At 32.5% G+C, this 13,021-nt stretch overlaps 1 protein-coding gene across 2 annotated transcripts in view; it reads right to left on the reverse strand.

The window, feature by feature from the left end:
• The window catches only part of LOC142221781 (progestin and adipoQ receptor family member 3), a 75,519-nt gene that overhangs the window by 25,938 nt on the left and 36,560 nt on the right, over positions 1-13,021 (reverse strand). The window contains exon 1 of one of the 2 annotated variants that reach the window (XM_075291590.1): positions 6,340-6,851. The exons of the other annotated variant lie outside the window; for it this stretch is intronic. Coding sequence (XP_075147705.1) covers positions 6,340-6,423 — 84 coding nt within the window. The 5' untranslated portion in view covers positions 6,424-6,851. Of the gene's footprint in view, positions 1-6,339; positions 6,852-13,021 lie in introns of those variants that run through there. 2 annotated transcript variants of the gene reach the window in all.

The raw sequence follows: 13,021 nt of genomic DNA on the forward strand, positions 1-13,021 counted from the left end.
GATAATTCTATTAGGCAGATGTGTTTTCAAACAAAATTAGAAGATTGTCACGAATTTTCAATTTTTTATGTCGACATTTTCTTTTTCGCCTTTCCCTTTATATTCCATGAAAATTGTAAATAAAGTTTTAACTACAATAAAGATAACTGATGAGAAAATTAGAAACAGCTGCCTTCTTTACAGTTTGAATATTTTTTGGACGTTTTGGTAGAAATAAAATTTTGACATAATTTCCTATAGAAATAAAATTTTGAATTATTTTTCTATAGAAATAAAATTTTAACAAAATTTTCTAGAGAAATAAAATTTAAAAAAAAATCTATAGAAATAAAACTTTTTCTATAGAAATAAATTTTTGACAATTTTTTTTTTCTATAGACATAAAATTTTGACAAAATTTTCTATAGACATAAAATATTAACAAAATTTTCTATACAGATAAAATGTTGAAAAAATTTTCTATACACATACAATTTTGACAAAATTTTCTATAGAAATAAAATTTTGACAAAATTTTCTATAGCGATAAAAATTTGCCAAAATTTTCTTCAGAAATAAAATTTTGATAAAATAGAAATAAAATTTTGAAAACTTTTCTTTTTTGTTTGATAAGATTTTTGGCTCGAGTGGCAACCGTGATGGGGGTACCACGGTACCTAAAAAAATTGTAACGAAATATCAAATTAATATTTCAATTTTATGTATTAAAATAAAATCCATGCTCGTATCTTGTGCTCATACTCCCAACAGCAAATATTAAACAACACAACCTTAAACTAGCCAAGTTGATAATTGTAAAAATTAATTTCAATAATTAAATCTAAAACAAGTTATAAGTGGACCCTATTAAAACTAATGCACCAAGGGGTCAAAGAATGGTTTTGATTTTGTTTTTCAACTGAATCACGTGAAGGTGGAAATTTTATTACACAATAATGGGAAGTTGTGAAAATAAAACACCAAAATTTACTAATCAAATTTATGTAGAGACGAGAAATTTCATTAAACTAGGGCTAATAGCAAAATTTCTATAAATAGTTTTCAAAACATTTCTCTTCTTCGGTTCAACTTTAAGGTGGTGTGCAATGTACCATCAGCCCTGAAAATAGACAAGTAGTGTATTTAATAGGCCTTGAATTAATAGCAGGCCTTCGACTTCCTCAAAGGTTTGTACCAAGGGGAAACTTGTAAGTAAACTGTACGAAGAGTAGCATAATCTAACAATTACGCAAATTCATACTATGGCTATAATTGTTCTGTTTGCCACGTGCCTTATGTGAATTTTCACACTCTTATGAAAATCGGAATTTTACACAATTAAAATACTTTTTCCATTGTCCTTTATCTATTTGCTTTCATTCTTTAAACATTATTACTTTATACAACAGAAACGTGTGTGGCATAGTAACTAACACATTATTAATTTATACAATGAACACTTAGCAAAACAAGAAATAGAATAGTAAAAAAGTTAGTTATAATTGTCTAACACACAATGAAGTCCATGCTTGCGGTTATATTATATTCAAATAATAACCGAATGAGATGAAATCGGATGCTGACAGAACTGAAAATGTTATAACAAATATGTTGTGTACTAAATATATGGAAGCGACTTTGTTAATATACGAAATAAAATTTTCTGATATGTTTACAATCAAAAAATACTCTCCTTCACTGTGAAAAAGTTTGTTTGGAAGAATAAAGGGTGATACGGTCAAAATATGGTCAAGGGAAAACGCGTGTAAATCGGTGAAATCGTTTATTTAAAAAACCAAATTAAATTTCTTTTTCAAGTTCAATTAGTATAAAATTCAGGAAAAATATTCAGTTAGGCTTTCGCTTTTCCAAATCCGAATTGCCGGGCCTCACGCTTGACACCTGCCATCAGATTTTGTACAGCCACCTTGTCCACCTTCTTCGCCGCAGAAAGCCAGTTTGCCTTGAACTGCTGCTCGTCCTTAGCAGTTTTTTGGTCTTCTTTAGGTTCCGTTTGACAATAGCCCAGTATTTCTCAATTGGGCGGAGCTCTGGCGTGTTGGGAGGGTTCTTGTCCTTGGGAACCACCTGCACGTTGTTGGCGGCGTACCACTCCATGGCCTTTTTACCGTAATGGCAAGATGCCAAATCCGGCCAAAACAGTACGGAACAACCGTGTTTCTTCAGGAAAGGCAGCATTCAAACACTCTTTCACGTAAATTTCTTGGTTGACAGTCCCGGAAGCTATGAAAATGCTGCTTTTCAATCACAGGTACAGATGGCTTGCCAAACCAGATATTTCTTTGCGAACTTTGACAGTTTTATGTGCTTGAAAATATCTGCTACCTTTCCCCTTCCTTTTGCCGTATAAAACTCCTGTCCCGGAAGCTGCTTGTAGTCGGCTTTGACGTAGGTTTCGTCATCCATTACCACGCAGTCAAACTTCGTCAGCATCGTCGTGTACAGCCTCCGGGATCGCGCTTTGACCGTCGTATTTTGTTTATCATCGCGATTTGGAGTCACTACCTTCTTGTAAGTCGATAGTCCGGCTCGTTTTTTGGCTCGATGCACGGTTGTAGACGATACACCCAGCTTATTTGCGGCATCTCGGAGAGAGAGGTTAGGGTTTCGCTTGAAACTACCGACAACTCTCTTTGTCGTCTCAGCGGCTTCCGGTTTTCGATTTCCCACCGATCCAGACTTCCTGGCTGTCGACAAACGTTCCCCAAATACTTTAATTACATTTGTAACGGTTGATTTGGCAACTTTTAGCGATTTTGCCAGCTGTGCGTGCGAGTAGCTCGGATTTTCGCGATGCGCGAGCAAAATTTTGATACGCTGCTCTTCTTGCTTGGACGGCATTTTGACAACTGAAGAGTGAATTCCAAAATCAAAATAGGAGCAACATTCTACACACACACACCTTCAAAATGAGGGGTGTTCAGGTTTTTTAAATGCAAAATTGAAAGAAATACGTCAAGTTTATATTGACCACATTTTGACCGTATCACCCTTTAGTAAAATGTAAAAACAATTATAACTAATTAAAAAAAAATGAAATTTCCGGGATAATTTGAGTTTCTTTTTCTGTAAGGAATGATGAAGCAAATATCAAGTTTCATAAATAATTTTTATACCCTCCACCATAGGATGGGGGGTATATTCATTTTGTCATTCCGTTTGTAACACATCGAAATATTGCTCTAAGACCCCATAAAGTATATATATTGTGGGTCGTGGTGAAATTTTGAGACGATCTAAGCATGTCCGTCCGTCCGTCTGTTGAAATCATGCTAACTTCCGAACGAAACAAGCTATCGACTTGAAACCTGGCACAAGTAGTTGTTATTGATGTAGGTCGGATGGTATTGCAAATGGGCCATATCAGTCCACATTTACGTATAGCCCCCCACCAATGTGGTATCACAATTGACTGAATAGTCTAAGTGAGCCTGATACATCGGGCTGCCACCTAACCTAACGGACCCCCAGATTTGGCTTGCGGAGCGTCTAAGAGAAGCACATTTCATCCGATTTAGCTGAAATTCGGTACGTGGTGTTAGTATATGGTTTCTAACAATCATGCAAAAATTGGTCCATATCGGCCTATAATTATATATAGCCTCTAGATTTCGCTTGCGGATCCTCTTGGAGGAGCAAACTTCATCCGATCCGGTTGAAATTTGGTACGTGACGTTAGTATAAGGTCTCTAACAACCATGCAGGAATTGGTCCATATCGGTCCATAATTATATATAGCCGCCATATAAATCGATCCTCACATTTGACCTCCGGAGACTCTTGGAAGAGCAAAATTCATCCGATCCGGTTAAAATTTGGTACGTGACGTTTGTATATGGTATCTAACAACCATGCAGGAATTGGTCCATATCGGTCCATAATTATATATAGCCGCCATATAAATCGATCCTCACATTTGACATCCGGAGCCTCTTGGAGGAGCAAATTTCATCCGATCCGGTTGAAATTTGGTACATGGTGTTAGTATATGGTATCAAACATCCATGCAGGAATTGGTCCATATCGGTCCATAATTATATATAGCCGCCATATAAGTCGATCCTCACATTTGACCTCCTGAGCCTCTTGGAAGAGCAAAATTCATCCGATCCGGTTGAAATTTGGTACGTGACGTTAGTATATGGTCTCTAACAACCATGCAGGAATTGGTCCATATCGGTCCATAATCATATATAGCCGCCATATAAATCGATCCTCACATTTAACCTCCGGAGCCTATTGGAAGAGCAAAATTCATCCGATTCGGTTGAAATTTGGTACGTGGTGTTAGTATATGGTCTCTAACAACCATGCAGGAATTGTTCCATATCGGTCCATAATTATATAGCCCCCATATAAACCGATCACCAAATTAGACCACCGGTGCCTTTTGGAGAAGCAAAATTCATCCGATCTGGTTAAAATTTGGTACGTGTTAGTATATGGTATATAACAACCATGCCATAATTGGGCCATAGCGGTCCATAATCATATAAAGTCCCCATATAAACCGATCCCCAGATTTGGTTTTGGAGTTTCTTGGAGGAGCAAATTTCCATATTTCAATTCTGGCTCTCTAAGTACCGCGCAAAAGTCCATATCGGTTCTTAATTATTTGCCCGATGTATCATCAGGCTCACTTACACTATTCAGTCCATTGTGATACCACATTGGTGAACTTCTCTCTTATCAATGAGTGCAGCCCGATTCTACACAGAAAAAAATATCACCAAAGTATTTCCAATTAAAAAGTTAATTGAAGTTGAATGTTTTTTCAATTAATAAATTAATTGACACAATTAACTTTTTAATCAAGATAGAACATAAAGTTAATTAAGTCAACGATTGAAAATTTTAAAATTTTTAATTAAAAAATTAATTGATACAATTAACTTTTTAATCAAATTCGGAAGACTAAGTCAGTTAAAAAAAGTGATGAACATTTCTTAATCCAAATAAAAACTCTAAGCCAATTCAGAAAGTAATTGAAAATAGTTACCTTTTTAAATAAAAAATTAATTGGGGTTTGCATTCAAAATCAATTAAATTTTTAATTGAAAATTGCTAATGACATCAATTAATATTTTAATCAAGATTTTTTTCTATGCCCAATTAAAACTGTGATTGATACTATCATTTTCGTGATTGAAGACATTTCAATTAAAAAATTAATTGGATCAATTAATTTCGTGATTGAATCAGAAAAAAAATTTTTTGTGTGTATTTTTAGCTCAATGATCTACTTAATATAGCTGAGTCCGAACGGCGTTTCACATTACGGTGAAAACACTTACGACGAGAACACTCAGAAATGTTAACAGCATTACTGAGAGGCGATAATCTCCCGCTGAAAAACTTTTTGGTGCTTGGCCGAAACTAACATTCCACCAAGGTGGCTCACTACAATGTAAGTTTTCTGCGAAACATTAATGTGTCTCAAATACGATACATTATTTGAGGAATAAAATCAAAAAAGAACAGTGAACGAAATGGATTGCGATTTTGGAATAAAAAGTATTTTTTTTATTGCAAAAATAAACATTTTTCGGAGAATAACTGTAAAAAAAATAACGTTTGCGTACCCGTTTTTCGAATGTTTTGCATTTCCTTCCATAAATTAGTGGACCATTTCGTCATCTGGTATTTTTGCGAAGAAAATTTTGGAAGTTCTTCCTAAGTCATTACTTTTAATGTACACTTCCAAAATGCTTCCACATTAAAATGTGAATTGTGCATTTGATTCTAGCATACAAATTTTAATGTATTCGTTTTTTTCAGCTTTTTTCTTCATGTGCATCCATGTGTGTAAATATTATGCTATTTATTTGAATGAAATATATTATGCCATATTTCTTTCAAATAGAGTGCTAAAAACGTCTCTTATTTTTAAATTAAACACTTTTTAGCACAACAAAGACGATTTCATTAATTTTGAAGATTGTTTCAGAAGTATTAAAGACAAGTTGACCTTAGAAAAACGAATTTTTTTTCTTGTTAAGATTCCCAATTTTAAATCGAATCACAATGGACTGAATAGTCTAAGTGAGCCTGAAACTTAATCCGGCTGCCACTTTAACTATATGGACAAAACGATTTCATTAAAAGTTTATCAACTTTTGGACAAGGAAAATAACTATATTTCAGAGAAATGCGTCTTGTATGCTAAGTACGTATTTTTCGTAGTTTAAGGAAATTAAATCTTTGGCTTCACGACAATATTTTTCCGGTGTAGGTAGCAATACATTCTCCAATCCTGTATATAAATGTATTTTATGAGCTAAATTATTTAAATAAAAATATTCACACAGCTGATAAAAATTTTCAAGAAATGATATTTACCGTTTTCTTTTTCAATTTTTTCAATTTGTCTAGTTTTTTATTTAATTCCAGACTATGTTGTGTTGTAATTGTTGTTGTTTCCATTTTATTAAGAAAATATTATTTCATTAAAAAAACAGTTGAACTCGAAATTTTTGTTTTATTCACAATTTCTCCGAAATTTGGTTTAAACTTTGCAAAAAAACGTTCAATAGTCAGTTTTATTTCAAAGTCACGCTATACAATTTTGTATTTTTCAATTATAAGATGTGTGTTTTTTTCTCAATGAGGCAGTTACGCGAAAACTAAATCGACTGTCGTTAGGCTCTGTTCACATGCATGCATCCATTGATGATGACTTGTGAAAATTTTCAATTAAAGTTCTAATATTTATTAAACGGTGATCAAATGGTACAAAGAAGAAATTATCGGGGTTGTAGTAGTTACGCGTATGCCGCCGTTTACTCGACTTCTCAAGCCAAGTTCGAATTATTTCCGCGAATTTGACCGAAGGCTTGCAAAACTAAACTAAAACTGAACCCAATTGAATCGAGCATCGAAATATTCAATGGTGGATAAAAGGCAAAGTAAAAAAGTTCAAACGCGATATGGCTAAACAGTCGGGCGGTCTTGTACACACATGCATGCATTCTTCATTCGTTCCTACGTATGCGTATGTCGAATATGCTGGTTGGCTGGCATTGGTCGGTATATCTGACGATTAGTCGAACAAATCGATTTGTCGGTCGGTCGGTAGGTCGATTTGACCATTCCAAATAGATTTTTAAGTTTACGCTCGAAACGTAAACAAAACACCTTAGTAACGAGAATGAGAAGCGTGAGTATAACCGGTAATTCAGGTGCTTGTGAATAAAAGCATGGCGTGTGCTTCCAGCACAAATACTCGCGCATGCGCTCATTTATTAGTTTTGCAAATCAGGTGTTTTTGTTTAAACGGATTTTCAAATATCCAAACTGACAAACGACTTCGAAACGTCATCGATTTTATACGTATTCATACGAGTTGATGTTTTAAGAATACGGTGTCATAAATTGCGACATCTAATTTCCAGGTCTGTACAATATTTGGCCCACCACATATTTGGTGGTGATGAAATTAAAAAATACTAGCAGCACGTAGAGAAAGAATATGATCACCCAAACTTGTTTCAAGAGCAAAATGTTATTTTTTGACGGTGAATATGGAACATGTTTGTCACAAAAATCTTCTTTTCTCTGCAAACATATACATGGTTACCGAAATTACAGTTATCATCATAGTGAAATCCCAGAAAAAAAACAAAAATAAAAAAAAATTGAACCCTCTATTTCACTAAAGCGAATTTAACTTTATTATTAGTTCATGGAATTATTATGTTTGGAGAAAACTTCTTGTACTCGAATAATTTGTGCGTACGTTAGTTAAATGAACTAAAAATGGGGAAAAAAGTATACATACATGAAGAATAAAGATTTACTAAATTCGTACTTCTGACAAAATTGTTATTTATTTGTTAATTTTACTACAAATGCGCCCATCTTGAACTTCGTATGCCACTAAAGACATTCTTGCAATTTTGAATTCCAATTTTTCCTTCAAACTAATAAAAACTAATTATGTCTAATAATTTTTCTTGAATTTGTTGAAAAATATTTACTTATTTTTGTCATATGGGCGTGATGTCAGTGTTTGCCATACTGTTTTGTTTAAATTTTACAAAAATTAACTAAAATTTTCTAAAATTAAGCAGAGTTTTTCTTGCTGGTGGGCTTACTGTTTTTTCATTGCAACCCCAAACAGGAAGTTGGGGTTTATATTCATTTGAAATTTTGATTTATTCTCATACCGCAAACGGGTCCCAAAAAAAAATTAAGTTATACCCCAAAAAACATACAAATTTGGAGTTGTTGTTTTCCATTAGGTGTACTATCGCTTGTCATAAATTTGAGGTTATTTTCTCTTAAAACAAAAAATCTTTATAACAGAGAACAGAGGGTCTAAAATTTCGTTTTGCAAGAGAGTATTTTCTCATTGTGAGTACTTTGTTCGTTATTATTTAGCCAATGTACAAATTTATTAAAACAACGATTGGTTTCGTTGCATTAACATAAATGATCGTTGAATTAACGAATATTAGTCAACGAAAAAAATGATATGATAAATTATATATGAAGAGATAAAGATTCGATTTTCTAGGGGATTTTTTCTTATGTTTTCTCCATTAGAAGATAGCGCATAGGGCACAAATTGATGAGGAAAAAATTATTAGAACGGACACAAACTTATATTATCATGTGTGAATACACAGAAAAAAAGTAAACTGTGTTATATAAAGAATGAACTACATCGTGCGAAAATTGAAATAAATTATACACAACATTTTGAGATTTTCACAAAGCGTTGTTAAAACCAGGAAAATTTAATGCCCTGGTGTAGTTTTTAATTACAGCTCACGAAACTACACCCTCCCATAGAAGAAAAAATTAACTAAAAGTAAAGACAAAATCATAGCAATTTTTTTTTTGCTTTAAGTTCACATTGAACATATGTGTATGGCCCACGTTTAGTTCATAAAATGTTTGAGATGTACTTAAAAAAGGAAAATTTCATTGGGCTGTGGAAAATTTCGAAAAAGTCATGGAATTAAACTACTAACTAATAATTTTTTGCAGTAAAACTAAGTTATTTTGTATCTGGCGTTTTCTTTTCAATGACTCAATTCATAATGTCCCTTCATCTTCTTTGTTCATAAAGCTCGAATAATAATTAAATATAAATTTAACAAGTGAGTAAAGTAAAAAGTCGGGCGAAGACGACTATATACCTGGACCATTCCTACTGGACACAAATATATCAGGCGATACATATATATGGGAGCTTTATCTAAATCTAACCTATATCTAAATCTTAATCGATTTGCATATTTGGAGAGTCCTGAATAATATTGCTTCATGACAAATTTGATATCGACCGGTTTGTAAAGAAGCGCAATATTACACTATTATCGAAATTGGGCGATATATATGTCAAAAAACTTCATGCTCCATGTTCCGATATTCGGAATCGCAAAAATTTCATTTAGCGAAATGGAATTTTAATTAAGAAAAAGTTTATAATCTTTGCTTCATATTTTTTTTGTTAAATTTAGGACACAAATTTTCGAAATTTGCGTCCCTCGGTTGAAGTAAAGAAACGCTTTTTTTTATTTAAAGAAATCGTCCTTAAATTAACTGAAATATTGAATCTTTAAATTTAAGATAAAAGCGCTTCAAATATAGACTAGGACTTATTTTGAGGATTTAGCATTTTTGGTTTAAAATTATTTTGGAATTAAGAAAACATTTTGTTGTATCCGTTTTAATTTGGATTTTTAAAGTGTTATTTGTTTGTACGTGAATAGCTTTATGAAATACCGCGAAAAGAAAACGAAAATAAATGAGATCTAAATCCTAATTTTAATTTTATTGATCCTAGATTTATAGCAACGTAGTTCGCTAAAAAATGTCTTTATATTAAAGAAGCCGCATCTTTAGCTCGGAATCAATACAAAAATCCTTAAGGGAGGGTTAAAATCTCCATTCTTTGAGTGTAATAAGAAGTTCAAATTAATATTGGTGTTTTATCTCAATTTTTTATAATAAGAAAAATAAACTCTTGCCAAACACATGGGGCCATGTACCAATTTTCATTAGAATCGATTAACAACAATTTTTTTATTTATTATTCATTATTAAGTTACAATGAAAATTGGTAACTTAAAAAAGTTTAATAGTTATGACAACAAAGGTCTTAAGCTCTCAAGGTGTATTTATTACATTAATTCTTTGTATCGATTAACAACAAATCCATGGACAGACGGACACCAAGGGCTACATCGACTCAGAAGGCGATTCCGAGGAAGTGATATACTCGTATACATTTTGTTGGGTCTAACATAAAACCAACATTTCACTTAGTGTATCACAAAAAAAAATTCCAGGAAATTTTTTCAATTAAAGTCTTAATTGAGTTTTAAAAAATATTAAATTAGAAATTTAATTGATTAAACAAATTTTTTAATTGAAACAAACATCAATCACAAAAGTTAATAGTATCAATTAATTTTTTAATTGGATCAATTAATTTTTTAATTGACTTTCAATACATTTTTTAATTCATACTATCATTTTTGTGATTGAAGACATTTCAATTAAAAAATTAATTGGATCAATTAATTTCGTGATTGAATCAGAAATATTCTTTTTTTGTGTGTAGGCAAATTTTTTTGTAGATCAAACAGCTATGTTATTTAGAATTACGGTTGACTTATTATATTCAAAATCAATTTAAATTGAATTGAATTTCATTGAATCAGTTAATTTTTATTTAGTTTAAATTAATTTCATTTATTTATATTTATTTATTTAGCTACCGCATTAATACCCAGCAAAAAAAGTAGTGAAAATGTGCTTTTTGGATCCGGAAGTGGTGCAAAATTGACGCAGAAGCGTCGATATAACATGGGCTTGTTATAGGACGGATGTACACAATTTTTTGCTGGGTAATTAATTCAACATTTATGTGGGACCCGTTATGATTATTGGATTATGAATTCTGTAGATAGCTATTGCGTTTTTATTACAAACATTTCCTACCGCCATTAACTTCACACCCTATAATTTTCCTTATTGCAATATCATCTAATATTAAAATACAAATAAAAGCATTTTTATACCCTCCACCATAGGATGGGGGTTATATTAACTTTGTCATTCCGTTTGTAACACATCGAAATATTGCTCTAAGACCCCATAAAGTATATATATTCTGGGTCGTGGTGAAATTCTGAGTCGATCTAAGCATGTCCGTCCGTCTGTTGAAATCACGCTAACTTCCGAACGAAACAAGCTATCGACTTGAAACTTGGCACAAGTAGTTGTTATTGATGTAGGTCGGATGGTATTGCAAATGGGCCATATCGGTCCACTTTTACGTATAGCCCCCATATAAAGGCACCCTCAGATTTGGCTTGTGGAGCCTCTAACAGCCGATCCGGCTGAAATTTGGTACATGGTGTTCGTATATGGTCTCTAACAACCATGCAAAAATTGGCCCACATCGGTCCATAATTATATATAGCCCCCATATAAACCGATCCCCAGATTTGGCTTGCGAAGCCTAAAAGAGAAGTAAATTTCATCCGATCCGGCTGAAATTTGGTACATGGTATTGGTATATGGTCCTTAATGACCATTCAAAAATTGGTCCACATCGGTCCATAATTATATATAGCCCCCATACAAACCGATCCCCAGATTTGGCTTTCGGAGCCTCAAAAAGAAGCAAATTTCATCCGATCCTGCTGAAATTTGGTACATGATGTTGGCATATGGTCTCTAATAACCATCCAAAAATTGGTCTACATCGGTCCATAATTATATATAGCCCCCATATAAACCGTTCTCCAGATTTGACCTCCGGAGCCTCTTGGAGGAGCAAAATTCATCCGATCCGGTTCAAATTTGGAACACGGTGTTAATATATGGCCGCTAACAACCATACCAAAATTGGTCCATATCGGTCTATAGTTATATATAGCCGATCTCCAATAACACAAAAAGTGGTCCATATCGGTTCATAATCATGGTTGCCACTCGAGCCATAAATAATCTACCAAAATTTTATTTCTATAGAAAATTTTTTCAAAATTTTATTTGTATAGAAAATTTTGTTAAAATTTTATTTCTATAGAAAAATTTGTTAAAATTTTATTCGGTTCATAATCATGGTTGCCACTCGAGCCAAAAATAATCTACCAAAAATCTACCATTTGTAGAGAAAATTTTGCCAAAATTTTATTTCCAAAAAAATTTTTTTCAAAATTTTATTTATATAGAAAATTTTTTTAAAATTTTATTTCTATAGAGAATTTTGTCAAAATTTTATTTCTGTAGAAAATTTTGTCAAATTTTTATTTCTAAAGAAAATTTTGTCAAAATTTTATTTCTATAAAATTTTTTTTTTTTGAAAATTTTATTTCTATAGAAAATTTTATTAAAATTTTATTTCTATAGAAAATTTTGTCAAAATTTTATGTCTATTGAAAATTTTGTCAAACTGAATTATATACGTATTTGATCGATCTTTTTTGATTTAATATATACCACGTATGGACTTACATACAATTTAGAAGACGGTGTTAGTAGGTTTTAAGATACCTTGCCATCGGCAAGCGTTACCGCAACTTAAGTAATTCGATTGTGGATGGCAGTGTTTCTACGCAATCCATGGTGGAGGGTACATAAGCTTCGGCCTGGCCGAACTTACGGCCGTATATACTCGTTTTATTATTGATTGATTACCATACCAATAATTAAAACAATTATTTCAATGGATTTTATAAGAAGGTCAAGTTATATCTTAATCAGAGAAGGAAGTCACCGATTTGAGCTGCCAATTTTAGGCGCTGCCAACAATTATTGGTCAGACGATGTCACCGCCAATTAAGTTGGTTCATCTCGATAGAAATGTAACCGCCAAACAATCAATATAGATTCGTTAAAATCTAAAAAAACTTCACAATTTTCCCATTTCTTACCCAAAAATGTAATGCTTCACTCAAACAATTCAAGATTACAATTTTACACACAAAGAAAAAATACTTTCTTCCGAAACGAAATTTTAGACAACGGATATTATCTTTTCTAATTTCAGGACTTTTTT

The sequence above is a fragment of the Haematobia irritans genome, chromosome 1, assembly GCF_050003625.1.
Source record: "Haematobia irritans isolate KBUSLIRL chromosome 1, ASM5000362v1, whole genome shotgun sequence".
NCBI lineage: Eukaryota > Metazoa > Arthropoda > Insecta > Diptera > Muscidae > Haematobia > Haematobia irritans.